The 27,164-nt window shown below is 51.7% G+C and overlaps 1 protein-coding gene across 1 annotated transcript; it reads left to right on the top strand.

Annotated features, from left to right (window-relative positions):
• The first annotated feature begins 263 nt into the window (after nt 1-263).
• LOC122107228 (basic proline-rich protein-like) lies at nt 264-27,164 on the top strand. Its single transcript, XM_042678818.1, has 3 exons — nt 264-1,497; nt 17,753-17,913; nt 27,045-27,164. The coding sequence occupies exons 1-3, from the start codon at nt 264-266 to the stop codon at nt 27,162-27,164; spliced, it is 1,515 nt and encodes a 504-aa protein (XP_042534752.1).

Here is a 27,164-nt window from a genome sequence, read left to right as displayed (position 1 = left end):
GGCAGCAGCGGTGGGGTGCGGGCCTGCTTCCCTGCCCTGCAGTGCCGGGGCAGCGGCCGCTGGACCTCCAGACGCCGCCCCTCCCCGCTCCCTGACCACCCGCCCAGGCCTCTCCCTGCTCTGCTGCGTGTTCTGGGGCCAGGCCCAGCCTGGGGGTTGGGGGCCGCTTGGGGGGGGGGGTGGAGGGGGAAATCCAAGCAGATGGGGCGCACACGAACCCTATCTCCCTGTTTCCTCAACGGCTCAGCCAGACAGAACCTCAGATGGCGCCCAAGAAATCAACCCCGGGGTGCGGTGCCCAAGGAAAACTGCGCCTAGCCCCGCACCTCACCCAGTCCGCACCCAGCCCCGCACCCACCCAGCTCCCACCATGCCCCACACCTCATCCAGCCCCGCACCGCACCCAGCCCCACGCCCAGCCCGCACCAGGCGGCAACCAGCCGCACACCAGGCCTACCCAGCCCCACATCGCACCCAGGCCGCACCCAAACCGGCACCCAGGCCACATCCAGCCCCACACCGCACCCAGCCCCAGCCCGCACCAGGCCCCGCACCCAGCCCACCCCGCTTGGCCAGCACAGCCCCTGGAGCCACACTGGGATCCTTACCCAGCCCTGCACTCCGGAAGGACTGGTCCACGGGTCCGCCTCCGCACCGGCCTACGCGAGCACCGGGCTCCGCACCGCCTCCGCACCGGCCTCCGCACCGGCCTCCGCACCGCCTCCGCACCGGCCTCCGCACCGGCCTCCGCACCGCCTCCGCACCGGCCTCCGCACCGGCCTCCGCACCGCCTCCGCACCGGCCTCCGCACCAGCCTCCGCACCGGCCTCCGCGAGCACCGGGCTCCGCACCAGCCTCCGCGAGCACCGGGCTCCGCACCGCCTCCGCACCAGCCTCCGCGAGCACCGGGCTCCGCACCGCCTCCGCACCGCCTCCGCACCGCCTCCGCACCGCCTCCGCACCGCCTCCGCACCGCCTCCGCGAGCACGGGGCCTCCGCACCAGCCTCCGCACCGCCTCCGCAAGCACCGGGCTCCGCACTGCCTCCGCACCGCCTCCGCGAGCACGGGACTCCGCACCGCCTCCGCGAGCACTGGGCTCCGCACCGCCTCCGCACCGCCTCCGCACCAGCCTCCGCACCGCCTCCGCACCAGCCTCCGCACCGGCCTCCACACCGCCTCCGCAAGCACTGGGCTCCGCACTGCCTCCGCACCGCCTCCGCACCGCCTCCGCGAGCACCGGACTCCGCACCGCCTCCGCGAGCACGGGACTCCGCACCGCCTCCGCACCGCCTCCGCACCGGCCTCCTTACCGCCTCCGCGCCCAGCCTCGCGCCCTCCAGGCCCCGCGGCCCTCCCTGCGGATGGGGCTGTGGGAGGCCCCGCTCCCGGCGCTCCGCCCCGCACAGAAAGAAGTCCGGGCGAGCGGCGAACCCGCGACCCCTCGAAAGGAAATCCGGCCAGGACCCGGACCCGGCCTCTTCGGACCGGCCAGCATCGTCCTGGAGGACGGGGATGCGGGGGGGGGGGGGGGGGGGGGGGAGGGGGGGGGCGGGGCGGGGATGGGGGGGTTGCGGGGTGCGGAGTGCGGGCCTCCCCGCCTGGGCTCCGTCCAGACCCGGCTGGAATCACCTGCACCTCCTCTCCTCCCGCACGGGGGCCGTGTGTGTGTGCGCGCGCAAGCGTGTGTGCATGCGTGTGCGCAAACTAGTGCTTCACCTCGGGGCCTGGGGGCTGCGCCCTCAGCCTTTCTGCCCGGGGCTGGCACTCTACCACGTGGGCCACAGCTCCCCTCCCAGGTTTGTGCTGGCTAATTGCAGATCAGACTCTCAGGACTTCATGACCTGGCTGGCATTGCCCCGCGATCCTCCGTCCTCAGCCTCCCGAGGAACTCGGATTGTAGGTGTGAGCCAGCCCCCTGCTGGCAAGGGCCTTGTAGGTTGCTGGGTGGCTGTCAGTGTTAAGGAGAACGGTGGAGGGTCGTCCCAGGGTCCCCCGCCGGCCACTTCCCCTCCCTCTCCCAGTGTCCTGAGCGGAACTCCAGTGTGGCCTGTTGCTGCTTGCTGTCTGTCTGCTGTCTCCCTGGCCTGTGAGCCGCCAGCGTTATTCCAATTTCATCTTCGCAACAGCCACAAAAGATGGCACTGTTTTCATCCCGCTTATGTAAAGGGCAGGAAGGCCGTGCAGCCTGCCAGGGAGAGAACAGAGTGGGACCGGCTGGCTGACCAGACCCAGGCCTCTGTGCACCCGTGCCATGTGCTCCTGTTTGTTCCACAGAAGACAAACCTTACCAGAACAAAGACAAACAACTGAAAGAACGCATGTCAGAGGCCAGGAGAGCTGTGCTCAGAGCCACTCTGGGGTCCAGGCCAGCTCCAGAAAGGAAGGGAAGGAGGGAGGGAGGGAAGGAGGGAGGGAGGGAGGGAAGGGGGGAGGGAAAACAGAGGGAGAGAACAAAAGAATCTGCTATGTGAGTTGGCTTTTTAAAACCACTAAGCTAAGGGTTTACAAATGACTGACTTAGCAGAAAGCACCCCAGAAGAAGCTAATGGGAAGGGAAGAAGGGAAGGTGGGAATGGGAGGTGAAGGAATGGGAAAGCAGGGGATGAAAAGTGGAGCAGAGGGAAAGAGACCTAATTTAGCTTTGCCAGGCCTAAAGAAAGTTCTTTCAAGTTCTCGTAGCCAGTGTTCTCAAGCCACACACACACATGATAAGAAGCAGCTTTAGTTCTTAGTTTTCTTCTTGAATTTCCAACTCACTGCAGTATGAAGCAAGGTTTCACTGGGGATACCCAGCCCCAAGCTGGTACCTGGGGTACCCCCTTATTCAAGTGGGACATATCTGAACCAGCACACACACAGGCCTGGCAGTCAGGCCATGAGCCCAGCAAGGTGAAACTTCCAGCCAAGCTTCCAATGGCCCCGCACAGCTCCCTGTCTTGCCTCTTGGCTCATGAATAACTCTTCTGGGTGGCACTGCCAGGCCTCAAACAGGGGTGTAAATGGGCACAGCCGCTTTGCTGGCACTTACTGAAGTGAGGTGTGTACACTCAGGGCCCCACTGTGCTATACCCACTCAAAGCTGTACATATCGCACCAAAAAGAAATGCTTTTTTAAAAGTATTGTCAACACTCCTCATCAGAGTTCCAGGGCACCAGGCGCCAGTGACTCACGCCTGGAATCCTGGCTACGCAGGAAGCCAAGATCTGAGGATCATAGTTCTAAGCCAGCCCAGGCTAAAAAAAAAAAAACAAAAAAGCCCATGAGATTCTTATCTCCATTGAACCAGCAAAAGGCTAAATGCAGAGATATGGTTCAAGTGGTAGAGCACCAGCCTTGAGCAAAAAAGTCAAGTGCTCCTGAGTTCAAGCCCCAGAACCAGCACAACACACACATAGCCCCAAACCAACAATGATCCAACCTTACTGAAAAATAACCTAGACATAAAACTCCATTTTCAAACATGCAAAACAACTATAATAAGGTACACAATCTCTAGTGATCAGGTCAGGCTTATCACTGAAAGGCAAAGCTGTTAAGTTGGACACTGGAGTGTCAATATAGCACTTGACAAAAGTTGAGGTTAATTCTCGATCATAACTTCCAGCGTGCTAAGAATAAAATGATTCTCATTTATTCCCTTAATTTGAGGAAGCACATGAAAATTTGATCCAGGCTGCGTAAGATTATTTACAGCTAGTATTCTGCCTCATGGTGAAAAAAATAAATGTTTCGATTCTAAAATCAAGAGCAAAGCAAGAATAGTCACTTTTACCACATCCTTTCCATATGCACCCAGTGAGAGGTCCCAGCCAGCATAGTAAGGGAGGAAAAAAGAAATGAGGCATGCATACAGACTGAGAAGGATGGACAATGGTATTTATTAGAATTTTAGAAGTTCTTTATGCAGAAAATTTCGGATGAATCTACTTTAGAATGGCCACATAACAAAAAGGTCGATTGTTTTTCTATGTGGCAACAACAATTAGAAAGTAATATTGAAAAAATTTCTTTACATTAGCATCAAAACATTTAAAAGATATAGACATATGTTCCAATAAAAGCATGACCTCTACACAGCAAAAACAGCCACAAAAGAAATGAAAAAGGACCAAACTCAGGAGGGCACTTAGGAACTCCATATTGTCATTGAGGTGTGTTTTCCCTTCTCAAACCTATTTTATTCTCATGTCATTGTATTTTATTTTTCCACGGGGCAAGAACCCAACTGGAAACACCAGCAAAAGCAGACAAATGGGATAATAACAAACTGAAAAGCATTTCATCTAGTGTGAAGAGATCACTCACAGAATAAGTGAAAATATTTGCAAACTACACGTCTCACAAGCGGTACCGGATATCCACCCAGAACATACAAGGAGCTCTGAAAAATCAACTGCAAACGAAATAAAAAAGAACATAACCTAAAAGTAGCAAACCGCTTGAAACAGACATTTCTCAAGAAGACCTGCAAATGGCCAACAGACCCATGATAAAATGTTCAATGTCACCAGCTATCAAGAAAATGCACATCAGAAGCACCAGGAGATGTCACCTCACTGAAGTAAGAATGGCTTTATCAAAAGACTGAAAACAAGTGTTTGGGAAAGGGGAGCAATAGACACTGTTGGTGGGAATGCAAATGAGTCAGTCCTTGCGGGAGCAATATGGACGTTCCTCCGGAAAATTAAAAATAGAGCTTACCATATGGTCCAGCAATACATCCAAGGGAAACGAAGCCAGCCTATCACAGAGACATCTGCAGCCTCAATTCATCACAGCACAATTCTCGATAGCCAAGAAACAGAAGCAGCCTAACTATCCATCAGCGTAATGTGTAATGCACATATACAGCTGAATACTATTCGGTCTTTTTAAAAATCCTGTCATTTGTGACAACATAGATAGAAATGGATTATTGTTAAGAGCACTGAGCCAGGCACTGAAAGACCAGTACTACACATTCTCACTCACATTTAGGCTTCAAGTATGTTGATCTCCTCGAAGCTGAGAATCAAAGTGATTGCCATGTCCTAGGAAAAGTGATGGGAAGAAGGGATGAGATGTGTTGACCAGTGACTACTGAATTAGGTAGAAGAAGTTCTAGTGGGCCAGGTGTGGTGGCACACACCTGTAATCCCAGCACTCAAGAAGCAGAAGCATGAGAACCATGAGTTCAAGACCAGCCTAGTTCAAGACCAGGCTTTGCTCAGAGAGAGAGAGAGAGAGAGGGAGAGAGAGGGAGAGAGAGAGTGTTCTGGTATACCATTTCACAGTAAGGTACAATTTTGTACTATATATTTTTAAGAAAGAATTCTGACTATTCTGACCATAAAGAAGCAGTGAGTGTCTGCGAAGATAAATATGCCAACCCTGATTTCAATATTGCAAAATGTGCACATACATGGAGACACCACGGAAACTCCCACGTGCATAATGTGCTTATGTTTTAAGCCTCAGTGAAAATAAGTTTAAATGAAAAGAAACCAAACAGTCATCTCTAGGAATGGAGGTTGTCTAGAAAGGAATTGTCTAGAATTCCTTGAGCTCCTCATTACACCGGCATACACATTCATCAAAACTCAAATCGTACACTTAGGATCCGCACTGACATTAAACTTCACCTCCATTAAAGAGTGAGTGGCAGGATTTTCAGATCAAGTGATGCTGTCTCTATAATCCCAACATCTTCAAGGAATCCATAATATTTGTGGGCCACACAGGACCCCAGAGGGGAGAAAGCTGCACCCCACCAGCCTAAGGAGCACCCGTCCTCTGTTCAGAGGGGAGAGGTGGACCGGGGCAAGGGAGAAACAGGAGCGCATCTACAGCCCACAGCGCCTTGGCTGCTGTAGCCAAAGTCTTCCCACGTGAGTCATCTCATTAGTGGCTAGCACGGGTGTACGTTATTTCCTGGTCCTTAGTTCACAATTTTTCATTCTTGGCTTTCAGGGTTGTTAAGAACATGGGGGAATTTTTCTTGAAAGTTCTAAGTAAAGAGTTGCTTTCTCTGCTTTTGGTTTATTGTAAAGTGTGACCCAGAAAAGAAAGGTACCGGCTCCCAGCAAGGGCAGGAAACTTCTGCCCTGAGGCTAGATCAAAGCACCCAGGACCTAATGAGATACCAAGTATCATATGCCTCAGGTCACACCTGAGGCTCATTTCTTCCAAATTTTAGCAACCTTCTACAGTTTTGTGATTTAATACTCTTGATTCCTCAATATATAGATTTTTTGCTTCAAACCAGGAGTGGGGGAAAAAGTTTCAGCTCAAAAATGTCCAAATCCTGAAGGCCAGCAAAGGCTAAGCGTCTGAGAGCATCTGATAGAACTATTGCGGCTGACAGAGGCGTTAAGAGTTGAAATTCTATAGAGGGTGGCAGTTTTCTCCTTCCATTTTCTTAGGTTCAAAAAGAGCCTAAAACAATATCTAAGGCAAACTTAATAAGGGAGACCTTTCCTCCCTTCCTTCTTTCCATCCTCTCTTCCCTGCTCTTTGAAATATCCTGAACCTACCGCGGATGCCCGACCGCCACTCCCACCCCAGACCTTCCAACGAGCACTTCTCACACGCACAGCTGCGCTCCTCTTGGTCTCAACGCGGCTGCCAAAACCGGAACATGGACGTCACTACTTCCTGCCTCCAAACCTCACCCCGGGTTTGACGACCATCCCAAGGAAGTCTTTTATAAAGACAGACTGGTCGGCCACCTGTGGTGTCCCCCTGTCCCACCTCTACTTGCCTCCCTCAATCTTTCCTTGTTTCTCCGTCTCATCACCTTGATACACTTGAATATAACAGCTCAGTTATTTGGTAGATTCATCCATTGGGGGAGGGGATGATGCAATGGATTCTTAGACACTTGGAGTGCCGACGTCAGAGGGGTGAGGGTGATTCTTACTGTCCCTCTGCAGTGTGAGCAACATCGATTGGGTTCAGCTCTGAAGATAGCCGACTGAGCCAGTAATTAAGGAAGCTTACACGCTGTAAGGGAAAATATTGGAATCGATACAAATATCCCCTTCTCCCTCAAATTTTCGGTGTATTCATCTGTCTGTTTATAGTAGTGTGAACTTGGGGTTTCCTGTTGCATTTTGTAACAACGCCTCTCAATATTTATTTTACAGTTCAGATTGTTCCGGATTCAGCCAGCAGGAGCTGCCTGGTGAACCTTTTTGATTTATCCCCATCACTCTTCCTTCCTTGCTTTCTAGCACAAGCAATTGGCCCAGGCTCAGCTTCCACTTTCCCACACCTGCCCACCACCTGCTTTGGAGCTTAGTGGACAGGGGTGTTTAGAAGCCAAGGTCTGGTGCTGTGTCCATGGCTACTGATGTGTGCGAATCTCAGTGCAGTGGTCAGTGGCCAGCGCTAAGACAGACACATTTGCACACACATGTATAAAATATACTTACATCTATCTATTTTAAACACAATGGGCTTATGCGCATACACGTAATTCCAATCCAAGAGACGGCATTCGTCCAGATTTTCTCCCTTCTCCATCATGAGAAATCTCTGCGTTCTCCCTGGTGAGAGGCCTGACCTCTGTGGTCACTATACTCTTTATTCCATCCTTCTCCTTGGATTCTCTTCATTAGTGTGCTATTGCCACCGTAACAAATTACCACAACCCTAGTGGCGTTGGGACCACCCGAATGTATTTGCTTTCAGTCAGGTGCCATCCTACGTGATGTGCCATCCTACATGAGGTGCCCTCCAGGCTGCCTCCCATCCAGGGCTTCGGGGAGCCCCGCTTGGCTCCCTGACACACCCCCTCCGGCCCCTCTCATGGGGGGAGGGTGCAGTGACCACAACAGCTCCCCTAACAGCTCAGGCCCCTCCTCATCGATCACGACTGACTCCTCACCCCATCTGCAGAGTGCCACTCCTGCAGAGGCTGACATTCATAGTTTCTGGGGATTAAATTGTGAACTTCGGGGACCTTATTCTACCTCCTCTGCCAGCGGCCACAGGCCGTCCTCTGTGAGCATGACCCCGCATCCCGCCTGTACCTGGCTGCTCGGGAGTCCCCGGGACTTCTCATGGGGGAAACTGTCATTGTTCTAGGACTTGACTAATGGCCAAGGGAGGGAAGACATGGCGAGGGACAGCGGATCTGGTTTCTATGCCGCCACAGCAGCTCCCGCAGGAGCCTGGATCACAGATGCCAGCCAGTGGTGCCTCGGCCCCGTCGATTTCTTTCCAGGGGAGAAAGCACCATGAGTTGGTATTGTTGGTTGGTGGGTTCCATGAATTCACCCTAAACCAGTTTAAGAAAAAGAGAGGCATTCATGGATTCATATGACCACATCACCACAGCAGAGAGGCAGGAGCTGGACTCCAGGACCACAGCACCGGGGCCGCAAGAGCGCCCAGGGGACGCTGCGCCTCCCCATGGCTTCGGGTGGATTTGCACCGTCAACTTAATTGGATTGAGAAACACCCAGGGAATCAACAAAGCACACATCTGAGAGGCCTGGGAGACCTGGGAGGCCTCTCCCGGGGGAGACCGTCAGTGCTGAATGGGCTGGGGCATCCAGAGCCTGGGGCCCCGGTGGAATAGAGGGAAGAGGCCTCCTAATGCAAGCGTACATATATCCTCTCTCTCTCTCTCTGTGTCTTTCTCTGTCTCTCTGCTTCTCTCTCACAGGTGAGCTGCTCTACCTCCCCAGCCGAGATCAAAACAGAAGCCTCTGAGACCCTCAGGAACTTATGTCGTTTCTCCTTTCAAGCCTGTTGTCCGGTAGCACACCCTCTCCCGCTCAAATCATGGTGGAGCAGCGGAGTCGGCTCGGGCCTTCGTTACCTGATCACCAGGAATGGAAAGAGACTCCTCGCAGTCCTGCCCAGCCCTCCAAAGCCCCATTCTTGGATTTGGGGCCTAGCTAAGAACTCATCCCTTCCCCCGTCCACCACTGCAGCCAAAGAGATGAATGGAACAGAGGAAGATAAAGACCTAGAGCAGGGTGTTCTGGCATTTTGTTTGTTTTGGGGGTGTTCTTATTTTGTCAGTAAAACCTCTTGCTTGTCGGACAGGCGTTCTACCACCTGAGCCACAGTCCTAGCTCTTAAAAAGCTTTCATTGTTTCTCAGGCAGAGTCTTCCTGGGCCTTTCCCCAGGACTGGCTGTGCACCTTGATCCTCTTACCTGTGTCTTGTGCAGCTGGGACCACAGGCGCCAGCCACGAAGCCAACTTATTTGTTGACATGGAGTCCTACTAACTTTTTGCCCAGGATGCCCTTCAACCACAATCCTCCCAATCTCTACCTCCTACCTAGCTGGGATTACAGCATGCACCGGCATACCTGGTCCTGGAGCCAAGCTTGGAGAGAACTTAGCTCAACTCCTGAAGAGACACAGTGCCTCTAGCCATGCACCTGAGCTTGGTGCTATGGAGATTCTGGACTGCCATGTCATAGAGGCAGGAGAGAGGGCAGGGTAAAGGAGACTGCAGGAAGCAGCAGAGCAGACATTCTGGTGTTTCGGAAGGGCTGTCTGCCGAGAGACACGGTTCCTTACCTGCAGATTTTTACCTGGCTTGGTTCGAGAAGTCATGGCTTGGTTATCCAACGAGGAAGCCGCTTGGGCTCGGGCGGGATGCCCAGCATAAGCTTGGCAGCTGCTTAAGATGTGAGGCCTTGGGACTCGAACCTGAGTGTGGGGAGCCCTGGGGGACCCACACACATGGAATGTCCGGCCTTTAAGGTGCCTGGCAAACATGACCGTCAGTGAAATCCTCCCGAGACGCTGAGCGATTCATTGCCTGCTTGCCTGTACTGTGCCCTGAAAGATGTTCACTGAACATTGTGCGAGCTGAGCCGGCCCAGAGAGGGCACCGGGAGCACACAGTGGGAGGCCTTGCCTGGAGCTGGGTGTGTGGGCCTGCTCATCCACTGCCCTGTTCCCCATGGCTGGGGACTCACCTGCCTCTTGCTTGGCATCCCTGGTGGGTTTGAGGTGCTCCCCCCGCTGCTTAGAGGAAGGTCGGCCATCCTGGGAACAGTGATCCTGCCTTTTCTGGGCAGGCTCTCCTTCCAGTGCTTGGCCAACTCTGTGTCTGAGAACTCTGCTGAATCCTGTCTTCTTCATGGTTGTCTTTACTTCTTCCTAGCCAGGTCTTCCTTGCTCTAATCCTCTGCTATCATCTTTTTAGGGGAGAGAGCTGATGTTTTGGCTTGTTTGCAATGTTAGCGCTTCTTGAATGCTTGGCCAGCAACTGCACTACTGAGCCACACCTCCATTCGACAACCCGCCCCCCAATTCTTTAAATCAACATTCCCTGTGGAAGTTATTGGGCAGTTTCTTTCTTGCAATTGACAAGCTCAGCCTTAGTCTAAATGCCATTAGTCTAACGACCCCGCTGCTCAGAATCCTCACCCCGAAGGGTTTGGAGAGGTCAGACTCAGATGTGTTGGCCAGGCCTTGCCACGCTTCCTGTTGGTTATTTGTGTGAGCTGTGCTGAGGATGAATAAGCCTGAAAGTTGGGGAGTGCCTTCAGCTTTCATTTTCCCAGAACAGAGGAAGTCCTGTTCCCCAGGAGGTACCCAGCCCCGGCTGCCTGGCTCCCCAGCCGGCCGGGCCTCTCCCCTGCTCTTCTTGACCTTGTGTGACTTTGGCCTTGAGCTCAGGTGAGAGCAAGGCCCCACGTGCCACGGTTGAATAACGAGGTGGGACACTCGCCCTAAATGACGGAATAAGAAGACATAGAATGGTTAAGGCATCCTCAGAGGTCCTCATCCCTCTATAAGACAGCAGCTGCCCACTCAAACTCCTGCCTCAGGGCTGGAGCCTGGCAGCAGCGTGGGCCAGCCTAGGGCTGCTCCTAGCCCAGCCCCAAGATCCCACGCTTCTCTTCCCTTCTGTGTTTCCGACCTTAACCAGGTTCTTCTCTATCTGTGCCTTGATGAATAGAAAGCTGGCCTTATTCCTCAATTTGTCACAAGTGATTTGTAACCAAGAGTAGCCAAATAATAATAATAACAACAACAATAGCAAAAATAATTTGATTACCACAAAGAAAAGTAGGAAGTTTTGTGGAGAAATCCTGTCTGTGTTAACATCAGTGGTATGTAGGTCTCTACTGAGTGCTTTCCTGTTTTTAATTGTCTGAATCTATCCCCCTAAAAGCAGATGGTGCTCAACAAACAAGGCAAAGTTAATGTGCTTAATTGGAGTGTAAAGTGAAAATCTGAGATTTGTGGAGAGAGGGCATGCATGACTTTAGCAGAAGTTGGGAGCCGTTACAGGAAAAGTGAACCAAGAATGCACACACACAGGCACACACTGCTGTAAACACTCCTAAGATAACTTTATTCTGATTGTTATCATAGTTTACCCATACTTTCTAAGTGTTAACCATAACCAATTTTTCATTATTTTTCCCAAATTAAATTAACCCTTTCCCCTTCCAGAAAAAGTGGGGGATGTTGTTCAGGGTCCCTAGACACGGGAATGATGTAGGAGAACAGAGGTGGGGAGGGGAGGCCAGGGGAGCCACAGCAACATCCAAATACTAAAAATTAAAAAAATTAGAGATGTGTAGATAGTTGCTCTTCTGATTTTACTCATTTCCTCAAATTTTGGCCAGGCATAATAGAAACTAATTAAGTGAGTTTTAGATAAATGACAGTTGATTCGCTGTCCGGCATCTGTCCTCTGCTGACCCCGGTACCAGAACAATGGGGAGCCCTACAGCAGTGAACCCGGAAGCCCCCCTTCACATTTCCTGTCAGGATCTTACAATACGCATTTACATCCCAACACATTGTGGTCATTCTGCTCTGGGAAGTGTCTCTCACACACACACACACACGCACACATACACACACAGGTCAGAACTGTGAATCAGGGTATGACACAGAGTGTACCAGCAGAGAGGTGCTTTAATGTGCGGAGGAGGAAGAGAAGCCGGGGCAGTGGCAGTGGTACCTGTGCCAGGAGGCAGCCTGGGACTAACCTTCTCCAGCACCCCCGAGCCGCGGCTGCTGGATCTCCCTGGGCCCGGCAGAGTTGACTCAGGGTGGTAGGGCTGAGCCCCCCTAGGCAACTTGTAGAGGCCCCAGCTGCAGGAGCAGAGAACTGAGGAGGCCCAGAGCCAGACAGACCCAGGTCGTGGAGGTCTGGGCTGAAATGGAAATCAGGGCTGGAGGACACTACGAACCAGAAGATGTTACTGGCAGTGCCTGGGGCAGCTTGTGCCCGAGCCTGTCCTCCACGTGGCCTGTGGAAGCTCTCCTGCTGGGTCAGAACACCACCTGTTTGCATACGGCAGCCAATTAGCAGACACAGGTATCCTGGGTCCTTTGTCCAGTGATGAGCAGGTGTCACAGTGTCACACTGCCGGGCCTCAGCTGTCGCTGGAAGTCCCTGCTAGATGCCACTGGAATCTTACAAGTTTATGTTCCACAGGCTGGTTTTGAGTCAGCCACTCCACACCAGCCCCACTGAGGTCACTGAGAGACCCCAGCTCTAATAGACTCGCCCCCCCCCCCCCACCTCACGGTGCACTTAGCCAGGGACAGCCAGACCCTCGGGTCACCTCGGGACAGAACAGGGTTCTTGCCAGAAACATCACTGGGCCTCCACGCAGACAGGGGAGGGGGGGGTGGGTAGGAGGGAGGGAAGAGGGCCTGCCTGCAGCAGCCTTTGCCAGCCATTACCCCACATCTAAAATCTGGGGAGCACTGGGGACGTCCGCCACCACCTAAGAGAAATTGCAGGTTTGCAAAATCTGCTTACCTGTCAGCCCCCCACAAGCAACTGGACTGAGATTCTGTTGACAACAGCAAATCCGACCATAGATGCACGCAGAGAAGGGGCCAGGTGTTGCTGAACCCTGTGTTTACCTCTGTAAACACATAGCTTGGGGGGGCAGGGTTGTCCCCTTCCAGCTGTGGCTAGGTTGGATGACTCAGGGACCAGATACAAATCTCTCATCGTGAGCGGTGATGTGGTCCTCTTCTCCTTTGCAGGTGCAGCTGGGGGGGGGGTACCACCTTCCCCACACCTGCTTTCCATCATCATTTAACACAAACTTAAGTCGCCTCTCAACCTACTGGCAACATACCTGCAGGGGACCCTGACCCAGCAGTTGGCTCAAACATCTCCTGGAGAAATCGAAGGAGCCTGGAGGAGGGGAGGAAGGATGGACACAGGCAGGTGCTTCGGGCCCAGGGGCAGGGTTGCCTCTGCCTGGCTCTGAGCTCAGACTTACTAGAGAAGAAAAGAGCTCATTGTACTTCATTTTAGAGAAACAAGGTTATTGTACTTCTCGGCAGCACACCAAAGCACTCTCAGATTTCCTCCAAAAGTGAACTAAGGTAATTAAGGCTCTTAAGTAAACTACGTGTTAACCAACAGATTCTCCAGTTGAAGTTTTAAGAACAGCATTGGGACAGTGGGGCCAGTGGTTCATGCCTGTAATCTTAGCTACTCAGGAGGCTGACTCTGAGGATCTCAGTTCAAAGCCATCCCCAGCAGGAAAGTCCATGAGACTCTTATCTCCAGTAAACCACTAGAAAACCAGAAGTAGTTCTGTGGCTCAAGTGGTAGAGTGCTAGCAAGCTGGAGAGCTGAGGGACAGCGCCCAAGCCCAGAGTTCAAGCCCCACCACCGACAAAAAAAAAAAAAGAACAGCATTGGGTATGTGTGCCCTTGGCACCTGCAAAGAATTATTTTCCAAATGATACACACCAGTGAGCTTTGAATAGCCTAGTTGGCAAGAACCCCATCCCCTGAGTATCAATCACAGCTTAAATAAATAATGAACCAGGTTCGTGTGGTTTTTATTGGCTGTTTGGGGAGAAAAAGTCAACATGACTCTCCTCAAGCCATCACAAGTAGTCTGTGCCCTGGACACGTCTCCTCTCCTCTCCTCCCACATTGAACAGAGACTCTTGTTCAGGATGACTGATAGCCAGTCTCAGCTGAGCTCCTTCTGGATTGGTTGCTCATGAAAGATGCTGTGGGGGAGGGGGGCCCACGGCCAGGGGTCTGAGCTGAGCCCACCATGCCCAGAACCACACTGGAGAGATGGGCCATCTTACCACGCCACCTTGGTTCTGGCTAGAAGGGGGACAAAACATTCCCTGAGATTCCCAATAACAGATGTGGCCTCTTGGGGTTCGGGGCCTGATTGCAAACCACCCTTAAGGCCCCCAGGCGATCTTTGAGAATTTGGTTTGAAGTCGATTCTCACAGAGAAGCCAGCCAGCGGCAAACCAGGGCTCTGCGGCTCACCTCTGCCTTCCACCGACTGACCACGAACCTAAACAGCCAGTCTCCACACTCACAGGGCAGGTGGAGACGCACCCGCAGACACAAGCAGCAGAATCGGAGATACTACAACAACCGGACACCGGCTGTCACCTGTGCGAGTGTCAAACACAGGCTGTGGGCTGTGGGAAGGAGAGGTGCAGCCCGGGAAAGGCCAGCGGATGGGTGTAACATGCATCTGAATGAAATTCCAGAAGGGAAGACTTAAGAGAATGGGCCTGACATGCTACTTTTCAGAATTTTCCAGAACTGATGCAAGACACAAATTCTCAGAGTCGGGAGGTATAGCATTCATACAATCCCCTCCACACTCTATCGGGTCGTGAAGGCATGCCCCCTCGACACACACACACACACACACACACACACACACACACACACACACACACACACACACACACACCCTCATCTACCCTTACTCCCAGCCCCACACCCCCAACTACCCACTGCCAAAGGGAAGATGCCCTGACAGGCCCAGCCAGGAAACTGGAGCCGGCTCTGAGGTAGCCACAGCCCCGCAGGCCAATCCGAGGCAAGCCGCAGGACCAGAGCCGTCCCCAGAGCCACAGCCCCAGGTGATCAGCCATGAAGAAGGAGTTGCAAGCAGATGTACTTTCCATACCCGTCATCTCAGCCACTGGGAAGCCGAGGAAGGAAGACAGAGAGTTCAAGGCCAGCTTGGACTACATTGCAAGACCCTGTCTCAAAACAAACAAGCAAACAAAGAGCACAAAATAAAAGCCATTGCTTTCAAAACCCGAGTTTGCTACAAACAAATCTTTCTTCAAGGACCCTTTCTTAGAGGAACTTCTTGGAAAGTTCTACTTCTGGAAGTAGCATAGTGGGGGGGGGGGGGGATGTAATGTGTAGGAAGGAAGAGTGTGTGGAGACAGCATTCTGCCTGAGGGTGCATGCAAACCAACCCAGTCTTCTCCCTGCAAGCCCATCTTCTCCTTCTCCCATGAGAAGCGTGCATTCATTTACAGGAGCCCAGAGTTTCTTGAGTTTTCTAGAATTACCTTTGCAGAGGTCTAACAGCCACCAATTGGAGCAGAAGGCGTCTGTCTAGGTAGGCGAGAGAAGGGGGCCGGCGCGGAGGTGCCTCCCTGAGCCGATTCACAGCAGAGGGCCTGGGGCTGCTGCTGGTCCTCTGACCCTGAGCAGGGCCTGGCACAGGGGTGGTGTCTCTCAGCAGGAGGTGGGTGGCACTGGCCGCCCTGGAGCTCTGCACGCTGTCTGTGGCCCAGGCTGCCTGGTCATACTTCCTCTTGGGGTGACCCTTCAGTCAGGAGGAGGGTCAGATCTAGCTGGCCAGGCAGCCCTGTCCACCGGGATTTGGTAACGTCTATCTCGGGATACACTGGCTGCCACCCTTCTCTGTTATACCTCACTCCAGGTCCCAAGAGCTGACAGCAGGTTTCATTGAAGTTAGAATGGAGAACTCTCTCTGTGGTAAAGTCCCTACACCCTTCCGCACAGAGAGGGAGACAATGAGGAAACTTCATTTTCTCAGCCGGAAGGCAAAAGGCCTCGGGTTGGTCCTGAAAAATCAGTCCTTCCAGGAGGATCTCTTGGAGAAACTAATCATCTAAGCAGCCTATAGCTAAGGGAAAGCACTTCTTCATGTCACAAATTCAACAAACCTAGCCCATTACCTACATTCTCAAGAGACCAAATAGCTAGAAGGACACCTAAGCTCAGCTATGCTTTCTCCAACCAACGAGTCATGCATCTCTGAAAGGGAAGCAAAACTCACTGTGGTCGGATCCCAACCCTGAGGACGGAGCACGCTAACTTCCTTTTTCTCACACCTGTAAACCTGGCCTGTGGCATAGACGTTGAAATTCAGCAGCCATGAGCTAAGCCATGCAAATGATTTAGTCAATAGAGGAGGCTTCTCTTCCTAGTCATCTGAAAGGACTTGGCTTGGAAGGCACCAGGCATTTCTCCCAGCAAGGACTGTGAAGTATATTCCCAGGGGTTTTAGTTTACATCCCCAGAGAGAAGAGATCCCACATGATATGCCAGGAAACCCTCATGTTTTATTACCAAGTTGTAAAGTACAGCATCCCCAGAAGACTGAGAGTTCCCTGGGAAAACACCCCCCCACACACACTCCACAAAGCACAAAGGCCCAGGGAAGGGAGGTAGTTCTGCCCAGCTGACTTCCTGCTCCTCCTCTAGGCTGAGCCCCCTTTAAGGACTGGTGATGCATCAGGTGGGCTCTCCACACGTCTATTGACGTGCTGTCAGCACAGCTTCTTCATATTTTGTCAGACCTTCTCACCTCCTCTAACAACATCTACTGTTTCGATGGTTCCCTGTCTCTAGGATGATGGGGTGTAAAGTGGACTGCGTAACTAAGTTCCTACAGATGTCTGTCCAAGTCTAGGGCAGTGTCAGGTAGGGACATGGGGTACTGTGGTGATCGGTGATTGTAAGCGTGTGTCCAGCGGGACTCTGGGGGTGTGTCATGAGCAGCTGACAAAAGGAGGCCCTGTGGGTCCCCCTATAGAATGGGCCTAGCTGAGAATCAGAAATACATTGGGTGACACCAGAAATCAGGTGATCACCTCACATCTGGTGTTGTTAGAGACAGAAGCCCACTCAACTTCAGATAAACTTCTGAGGACAGAGTTCAGGGGGAACCGGAGTGTCCCTCAGAATCTAAGGAAGTGAAGGCAGCCACCGGTCCTGTCCCAAGGGGGGCCAAGAGTGGAGAAGGTCCAGCCCTGGGGTGCTGGCCTGGGGGGGGGTCTCGCTCACCTCTGCCTCCCTCTGGTCTTCTGCCACCATCTGTGGACCAGATTTTTCTTCTTTGGGGAAAGCACCAGTGGCCCAAGTGCCCTATAAATATGTTCACGTGTCTCCAATTAAAATCAAATTCCATATTGTGTCATCTTCAATATTTCAGCGTTTGAAAAGAATTGCTTGTACGCCGTGTCCCTACTTCCTCCCAAATCTAGCGCAGACCTCTCTCCGAAGAATCCACCCTGCGTGTCTCCTTCCCCGGTACCCCTCCAGTCGTGGACCCAGCCAGCTGCCTTCCCCTTAAACTCCACCGCTCCTTCTAAGTTACCGCTTCTTAGTTGTGAAGCACCACCTATGCAGCTGCCGGTCCAGAGCCCTGAGCCAGTCCTTCTGAATCTTTCACGTTCAATAGCCTCTCAGCCTCCGTCCCTGCTGCCCACCAAACCCACCTCGAGATGGCCCACACTCTCCACACCACGGACCTCCCCTGCCACAGGGCACCCCACCAGGCAAGGAAGCTTCCGGAGCAGCAAAGCTGCTGGCGTGATGTTGATCACACACCTGGGGGGAGGGGTCTGTGGTCCGCACCGCGCGGGCCGAAGTGCTCTGGATACCACTTCATCACCACATTAAGTGTGTGCCGTTCTGCAAGGGACCTGCCTTCCCCTCTGACCTACGCTGGGGCCCGATGCTCCACAATCATTCTTCTCTACTCGCTCTCAGCTGGTGAAGATGCTGCCTGCCGCAACATCCAACCTGCTCGCCACAAGGACAGTCTCTCGGGGTCTGAGGTTCTCCAGTGCTCCGGCCGCCCCTCCCTCATCTACATCAACAACCTGCACTGGGTCCCTCACTTCCAGGCAGCACGTCGCCACACAGGTTCAGTAAAGCACCTGTTACACCAAACCATGACTGACTCATGTCTCTGTCCAATAATAGATTTTATTTTGTACTGGGTGACTGGGGCTTGAACTCAGGGACTGGGCATGATTCTTTAGCCTTTTCCCTCAAGGCTAGCATTCTACCACTTGAACCACACTTGTACTTACAGCTTTCTGGTGGTTAAGAATCTTAGTGAGGGGGCTTGGAAGGTGGCTCAGTGGTAGAGCGCTTGCCTTGCATGCATGAGGCCCTGGGTTCAATTCCTCAGCACCATATAAGAAAAAAGAAAAAAGCCGGAAGTGGCGCTGTAGCACAAGTGGTAGAGCACTAGCCTTGAGCTGAAGAGATGAGGGACAGCGCCCAGGCCAAGAGTTCAGGCCCCACCACCGAACCCCCCCCCACACACACCAAAAAAAAAAGAATCTTATCTAATCTCCTGCCTGAGCTGGCTTCGAACCATGATCCTCAGATTGATCCCAGCCTCTCAAGTAGCTAAGGATTACAGGCATGAGCTGCTGGCACCTGGCCTAATCATAGATTTGGATCCCAGGGGAGTAAGAACTGTGCATGGTGGCTCACACCTGTCCTGTCATTCCAGTGCTTGGGAGGCTGAGGCAGGAGATCATGAGTTCGAAGCCAGCCAGGGCACAGAGGAAAGACCCTATCTCAAAAACAGCAAAAGACACAAAGGAAAAGAAAAAAAATTGCATTCTCATAACTTCAATACTCATTGCACATATTAGATACTGCACAAATCATTACTAATACAGAGCTGAGTGTCCCCAAAGGTAAACATGCACACATGCACATACATGCATGCGCACACATGCACAAACACACACACACACACACAATTCTGTCTCTGCATGGGGCTCTAGGTCAGTAAACTACTAAAAAGCCAGGATTCCAGGCATGAGCACAGTACCTGACCAGAAGCACTATTCCTAGACCTCCATTCGAGGGACTCCAGCCTGTCTGACTGGGGAGAGATGCCAGAGAAGTTAGTAGCCTTCCTCATCCGCTCATCGCACACCCCAACACCTCAGCCAGGAAGGCCTGGTACCAATTTTCAGCTGAAATCAGACCAGAGGCAGCTGAATCCCTGTGGCCAGCTTCTCAGGGAGCCCCGAGCTTTGGGCTGTTTCCATACAGCCTCATATCAAATCCTCCTCGCACCAGCCAACTGTGGGAAGGCCAAACTGGAGCTGCCTTCTTCATTTCGAGCACACTGCCAAGCTTTGTCTACAAATCTTTAGCCATAACACAATGAACAACAACTCTGGTATTGCTGGCCCAACTCCAAAAGTATTACATCATTCCACCCCCCAAGTCCCCCGCTGAGGCTGACTCTCCTACCAGCCCCTTCAAGAGATGAGAACACGCGGGATGTAGATTACAGGAACGCCCCTCTTCTGGGGAAAGGCCTTTCTAGATCCACACGTGTGTGGAATCTTGGGGAATGGACAACTCTCCCTCTCTGCTGTGCGAATTCCTTGTGTACCGATGATGGGCCGACCCATTGGAGCCCCAGGAGAGGAGCCACGTGGATTAACTTCTCAACACCCCAATCTCCTGTTGGGCACCAGCTGCACACATTTTAGTTGGGGTCCCAGCCCCATCCCAAGAGGCTGCCCATGCTGAGTGAACCCTAAATTCTAAGCATTCTCCCATTATTATAGGAGAATCCTAAGCCAAGCCAGGAGGCATAAAAGGCAAGTCGCAGGAAGGCCTACTGTGTTTGTTTTCTTGTCTTGTTGGTTCCTTTATCTTGTTTGTTCATCTTTGAGAAGGCAAGGGGGGGCACAGAAATGCAGGGACTCAGGGTGAACAAATGTCGCGGTGGTACTCACCGGACATTATGTGAAAAATGAACTACACAACTTGTGGGTGGGGACGGGAGGGAAAAACTGGGAGAGAGCGAGGGGAAGGGTTTGTCCAAAAACAAATGTCCTCCTTACCTGACACATGTGACTGTAATACCTTTAAGGTAACAACAGAAAACGGCAGGACCACAGGGAAGACTTACCCTGTCATTGTGTCCTCGGGGTCCTCTTCAGGAACAAGCGTGTCCGCCCCTTCCAAACCTAGGATACACCTCTAAGATAAACCGCAACCTGCTTCGTCCTCAGAACTTCCCACACCACACAAACCATCTCTACGGAGACAATGGGGACTGTCTCTCCACAAAATCCAAAGGGAAAGGGTCCCAGGACCAATGCCCTAAACACTGGAGAGCACAAGCCAGCCGTGGCCGGAGCTGTCTGTCAAAGACCTGGGCGGCCCCCGCTGGAGGAGAGGGGGGTGCCGGCCGTGGCCGCGGTGCAGAGCCCCGTTGGCGCTCCCCTAACTGCAGGCTTCTCCTGCTGTTCACCGTCCAGAGCCCACGGGGAAAAGAATCTGAGTCCAGACTGTGATGCACAGCCAATGCCTGTGTCCTTCCTCTAAGAGGTTGCTTTGGTTAATTTCACTTCCGTATACCGAGCTATGTTTGTGGAGTCCTTCGTAACTGCTGTACCGAGAGGACATTCCCTTCTAACATCAGCTTAGTGAGGGCAACCAGCCATAGCCACTGCCCGTTGACCGCTTTGTCACATGACCCGGGAAGCAATGAGCGTAGAGGACTTGGGCGTGAAGGAACGTCTTTCCTGAAATCAGGAAAGTGAGTGGCCACTGTGGGGACATTCCCAGGTTGGTGCCTGTATTTGATCCCTAGGGACCAAACTCCAGGGGACTCGTGGGCTTGAGAAGAACAAGGCACCACAGCACAGCGGCGGCCAGAGAGGGCGCGGCCTCCTTCAGACCCGGGCTCAGACCCCTGGTCTTGGTCTCTGCTCTTCTGTGGACAGGAAGAGCCTTGGTACAACTTGCCAGTGCTCAGAGGGAAAGGATGTGGCTCCCAGAGAAGATGGGTGTGTTTGTAAATGAATGTCTGGGTCTCTCGGAATAGATTGCCTGCTGAGTGTGTAACCGTGGATGGCATCAGACAAGTTCTCCTGAGAACCACCCTGGGGGAGGGGGGGGTAAGGAGAGAGACTCGCTGGGGACAGCGGGAGTAGACCCAACTTTAGTTCTAGCAGAGTCAACTCCAGCCTGTCCCCTGTCCTTTAGAGAACAGTTAGCAAGGTAAGGATTCTCCTCAGTCCTTCATCCATCCATTCATCCTTCCATCCAGCCACCCATTCACCTAGCCTTCCATCCTCCACCCACTTATCCACCCATTCAGCCCTCTGCTATCTGTCCATCTGTCTTTATATCCATCCATACCTTCCCTATCCATCCACCATCTATCCACCAGCCTTCCACCCAGCCAACCTTCTACCTTTCATCCACCCATCATCCATCCAACCATCCATCCATCCATTCAGGCTTCCATCCTCCATTCATCTTCTTTGCATCCATATGCCATCCACATATCCCAGCTGGCACCCACTTGCCAGGTGCTCACGATTACCTCTGCCTAAACACAAGCGCAGGCAATCATAAACAAGTCTCCACCATCGTGGAACTTACGCTGTCACACGGAAGACAACTCCAAGCAGGTGACAAAAATATAAAAACATAATTCCAGGTGATCATTATTGTAAGAAAGATAAGTGAGGAAAAGGTAGACGGGGGAGTGGAAGGCCCTTAAACAGCGGAGGATTGTCAGCGATTGTGAGTGACAGTCCTAGATGCGTTCTCTGCTTCCTGTGGGGCGTGTAAGCTGGGCAGGAAGTGTCTTGCTCACACTCTCTTTGTTAATGAGAATAATTCACGAGTGTAGATTACCAAAATGCCTTTCAGCTTTGATGCTGGTTTCTAATCTGACCTGCATCATGGAGCGGCCCTCAGAGTCCTCACCAACGCCGGGTACTGTCCCTCGTTCCCATTATTGGCTTTTTTATAGCTGAAATGCTATCTGGAGCAATCCAAGTTGTTTCCATTGGCTTTTCTGTTGTGACTCCTCATTCACATCCTCTGTGTCTTCTTCCACCCGAGCCTCCCTGAATGGGATGCTGCGAGTACAGCCCGGCAGGAGTGAGGGATGAAGTCTCCATCTCCTCATCTGGTGGGCGGGGTAGCTCTGTGGTCCCCAGGGTCCTCAACAGGAACAAGGCCCAGCTGGCTCAAGTTCTCTGCCTCAGAGTTTCCTTTCCTCTTACAGTGTTTCCAGCAGTGAGGTGCTTTTCCAAGCTCACGGATTTGTAAGAGCTTGCCTCTTGTCAGGTGTGTCTCTTGAGGTAAGTCTTGGCTTTGCTTCAGGCTATCTGACTTGAAGAAAGTCACATAAGCTGGGCTTTGGTGGTTCACACCTTTCATCCTAGCTACTCAGGAGGCTGAGATCTGAGGATCCTGGTTCAAAGCCAGCCCGGGCACGAAAGTCCGTGAGACTCTTATCTCCAATAAACCACTCAGAAAACCAGAAGTGGTTCTGTGGCTCAAGTGGTAGAGCGCTCGCCTTGAGCTGAAGAGGTGAGGGACAGCGCCCAGGCCCAGAGTTCAAGCCCCACGACTGACAAAAAAAAAAAAAAGTCACATGACCTTTACTCGCATATTTATATGATAACAGTAATTGTCTGAGTGGCATATGGACTAGATGAGATAGATACAAAACGTGTTTTCTAAATGATAAAATGCTACCTGTTGCCATTTGATATTTTCCTCCTCAAAGAGCCCTGGGTGCCCTGTCAGGAAAACTCCATCTTGCCCATGTTCTGGAGGGGCAGGCGCCAGGGAGGGCAGAGATGAGCGCCTTCCATCCAACCCAGCGAGGTAGAGTCCTGCCCTGATTACATCCAGGCGGCGCCTCGGTCCGGGCTGTTTCTGCAGGTCTCATTGGGTAGGGCTGGACCATGGGCTTGCATGAGCAAACTCCGGCCCTTCTTTTTCAAAGAAGACACGATTTAAAGCCAAAGGCTGCGCGAACACCTGCAGATTCCCCCACCTGCTAGGGTCACACACACTCCAGGAGCCTCCGGCCTCCCTCTCCCTCCACAGACCATTTGTACTTGTTGAAATTATCCACAGCACAGAAAGGAACCTTACTTCATTGTTGGTGGGAATGTAAACTTGTTCAACCACTTTGGAAAGCAGTATGGAGGTTCCTCAAAAGACTCCACATAGAGCTCCCCAATGACCCAGCAATCCCACTTTTGGGCATTTACCCAAATGATCACAAACAAGGCCACACTAAAGCGACCAGCACAACTATGTTTATTGCAGCATTATTTACCATAGCTAAGATATGGAACCAACCCAGATGCCCCTCAGTAGATGAATGGATCAAGAAGATGTGGTATATATACACATTGGAATTCTATGCCTCCATCAGAAAGAATGACATTTCCCCATTTGTTAGGAAATGGAAAGGCTTGGAAAAAATTATATTAAGTGAAGTAAGCCAGGCCCAAAGAAACATAGGTCCCATGTTTTCCCTTATTTGCAATATCTAGTATAGGTATGAGTCAAGCGGAAAAAGTCAGAGAATGTGATGTTAGGAAAACAAACCCTCAAATATGTATTTTAATGTTTTTGTTTCTTTCATGCATGTGTTTCTAACGCATTTATAAGATTATTTCTTGGTTGCTTTGTATGTCCCTCCCCCACAGTATAACCCCTGCTTTCACTATATTTGATGTCAGTATAACATGTGGAGGAGACGGGGACAAACAAGTCGTTTAAGGATTCAGGTGGACCTGTTGCAACAATGAGAAGTACAAAATGTCATGTCAAAACCAGCTTTACAATGTCGGTGGGGGGGGGAGGGGGGGTATGATTGGGTGGGGGGGAGGGGGGAGGCTGGGAAGGGAGGTGAAGGGTAAACAAAGGAGGAGGCTGCAATGCTTGGTAAGAAATGTACGCATTATCCTGCCCATGTAATTGTAACCCCTCTGTACAGTATGTTCTCAAATAAAATAAAATTAAATTAAAAAAAAAAAAAAAGAAATTATCCACAGCCAGAGGCTCCGTCTGCCGTATTGCTCGCTGTCTTCCACTTCCTCTGCCTTCCTTGTGCCCTAGTCCCCCCTCTTGGGGAAACACGCCAGGTCCCGAGTGCACAGGTGGCATGTGAAGGACACCCCAGCTCAGGAGGAGTACGGTCAGTGACCCGCGAGGCTCTGTCTGATTTCTTGGACCCAATAAAAAGCACAGAACTCCAGACACAGGCCCTTTGTCACTCTCAGCTTTCGGATAAGATTAAAGTTGTACCTTCCAATTTAGTAAAAAGAATGGTTCTATTTGCTCAAATCCTGGCTGTCAGCTCTATTTTTTCTGGTTTCATAAAAAAATATTATTTAGTAAGGGCCGTGAATCTTGATCCCATTTCAGTAAACTCAATGCTTCTTTAGAAATTCAATGAAGTGAATGATTTCTTCTGCTAAGCTGAAGAAAGACGGGCCGGCTGGGGGGGAACAGCACCCAGCCTGGGCCAGAAAAGCCGAGCATCAAGATTGAGTGGGCCCGCACAGGCCCTAGGGGGCACTCGTGAGCATGCTACACACACATAACATGAATCAATGCCAAGCACATTTATTACAATCCTGAGACAAGCAGACACCCAGTTCTCAGACCTACCTAATCCTGTATGGGACAATCCCTGGTCTCCCCCCCCTCTCTCTCACACACACACACACACACACACACACACACACGCACGCACACACACGCACGCACACACACACACACCCCCACACACACGCACACACACACACACACACACGCACACACACACACACGCACGCACACACACACACACACGCACGCACACACACACGCACACACACACACACACACACACACACACACACGCACCCAGAACAAATTAACTTGTTAATTAAGAGAGTGAGGGAAATGGTGACGTTGTCCAAAAGAAGTATACTTACCTAAAATACACGGGACATGATCATTTACAAGGGACTGCAGGCACTGACCCACAGTGAGACCAAAGGAGGACGCTCTTGGGGAGGAGCACAGAGGTGAGATGTCTATGTACCTCTGATCATAGGAAATCATAGTGATCGAAATGAACTCCAGGAAACAGAAACAAGAGGGTTTTTTTCCCTCTGTTGCTATTTTTGTTTTCTTTTCTTTTCGTCTTGCTCGTTCATTCCTTTGTCTTTGGCAGAAGGAGGACACAGAAATGGAGGAACAAAGGGTGAACAAATGCAGCAGTGGCACTCACTAGACACCGTGTTGAAAATGAGCTATACAACTTATGGGTGGGAATGAGAGGGGAAACTGAGAGAGAGTAAAGGAAGGGATGACATTGTCCAAAAGAAATGTAACCGTAACCCCTCTATACATCATAACAATTAAAAAATTAAATTCAAAAGTGTGCTCATTACCTGACTTATGAAACTGTAAACCCCTCTGTACAATACCATTATAATAACAATTAGAAATTAAGATTTTTTAAAAGAAAGAATATAATCCAAGCTGGGCTCCATTCCTGTTTTCTTAGCTACTTGGAAGGCAGAAATCAAGGAACCACAGTTCAGAGCCAAACTAGACATAAAAGCTTATGAAACTCCACAGCCATAAATGGCTGGGCATAGTGGGGCACACCTGTCATCTCCCCTCTCAACATAGGGAAGCAGAAATAGGAGGATCACAGCCCCGCCAGCCCAGGGATACAATAAGAGCCTACATGAAGATAACCAATTCCAAAAAGACCTAGCGGTGTGGTTTGAGAGGTAGAGGGCCTGCCTAGCAAATGTAAGACCCTGAGTTCAATCCCCAACTACCACCAGACAGATAGATAGAGAGGTAGGTAGGTAGATAGATAGATAGATAGATAGATAGATAGATAGATAGATAGATAGATAGATAGATAGACAGACAGACAGAAGACAGACAGACAGACAGAGAGTAATTCTAATGGAAATACTGCAGATTCTGTACTTCCTCCAATGGCCTGCCTTACTCAGAAGTTGCTAAGTGGAGACAAGCTAGAGACAATCCACTGGACCCACCTGGCAGGGGCCCTGTGGAAGCCACAGAACACACCTGGGGCCTGGAGGCAGGCTCTGGCTTGTCTCCAGGTTTCCCAGGGCTGTAAAGCCAGGAAACAGCTCATTGTGCTGAGCTGAGCTGAGCTGATTTTCCCCCTGTCATTGACAACCTAAAGAAATAAACAAGGGTTCTGGAGTTCAGGTGAGGAGCTGGTTGCCAGCAGGGACTGGTAGGAAGGGCTCTGGGAAAACAAAGTTGGATTCCTGGACTTTGACTGACAGGAAGGAATGGGGCCGGGGGAGTGGTCAGGGCTCTGCTCACATCTGCAAAGCAGAGAGGAATGGCGGGAGATGCTCTGTGGTGTTGTAGTTTTAGGTACAAGGTCTAAGCTTGGCAAAGGACAACGGGGCCTGGCACTTAAACTCAGGGCTGGGTGCTGTCCCTAAGCTTTTGTACTCAAGGCTAACACTCCCCAACTTGAGCCAGAGCTCCACTTCCAGCTTTATTTATTTATTTAGATAGTTAATTGGAGAGAATTGTCTCACGGGCCTTCCTGCCTGGGCTGGCTTCAAGCCCTGATCTTCAGATCTCAGCCTCCTGAGTAAATGGATGACAGGCCGTGAGGCACTGGCGCCCGGCTGAGATGCTGTCCCTGGGAAAAGGCAGCTGCAGAGTCAGGAGGGAAGCTGTGGAGCTCTGTTGCACACTGTGGTTAATCTTTCAAAGATAAGAATGAGCCCTGGTCAGATAAAGAGGTGGGGATTCCAAGAACCCCGCATGACTAGAATTGATGGTACTAGTGCAGTCTAAGCTCCGTGTCAAAACCCCTAACCAGGGCAGTGAGTGAGGCTGCCCTGGGAGCTGGGGCCTGGCTGACGGTGGTTATGGAAAGCAGGCCCGGCGTGTTTACATTTCAGCTGAGGTCTCTTCCCTCAGCCTGCAGACTGAAGAGCTGCCCCCACGCCCCTTAGCTCCCTCCCAGTGCACGCCAGGTCAGTGTGTGGCCAATAATTCCTTCACCAGAAAATCAATGCCCCCCACTAGTGCATGTGCTGCACTAACCTCTTCCCACTCCAACGAGCAGGAGGCCTGGAGTTTCATGCCATAAACAAGCAAACAAAGAAGGCAGAGCAATCCCACATTGGTGACGTTTTCCAAGACTGTCTGCGAGCACTTAGTGCATGCTAACTCCATGGGACAGGTGAAATCGGTGCGTGGGGACCCTTGGCAGCAGGCCCTGCCCCGCACCCTGGGACCACCCTCGGGGCACCTGATGGATGCACACCCAAACCTGAATGCACCCGAAATGATGAAGGTCTGA

This window comes from Dipodomys spectabilis, unplaced genomic scaffold, assembly GCF_019054845.1.
Source record: "Dipodomys spectabilis isolate Male_0828 unplaced genomic scaffold, ASM1905484v1 ptg000049l, whole genome shotgun sequence".
NCBI lineage: Eukaryota > Metazoa > Chordata > Mammalia > Rodentia > Heteromyidae > Dipodomys > Dipodomys spectabilis.
This window is presented reverse-complemented; position numbering and strand designations above follow the sequence as displayed.

Excerpts from the sequence above, each read along its gene's own strand:
- LOC122107228 (XM_042678818.1), top strand. The coding sequence starts at position 264 with ATGGCGCCCAAGAAATCAACCCCGGGGTGCGGTGCCCAAGGAAAACTG. Across the intron at positions 1,498-17,752 it reads TCTTCGGACCGGCCAGCATC|CTGGTGAAGATGCTGCCTGC; the intron begins GTCCTGGAGGAC and ends ACTCGCTCTCAG. Across the intron at positions 17,914-27,044 it reads CACGTCGCCACACAGGTTCA|GTGAAATCGGTGCGTGGGGA; the intron begins GTAAAGCACCTG and ends TCCATGGGACAG.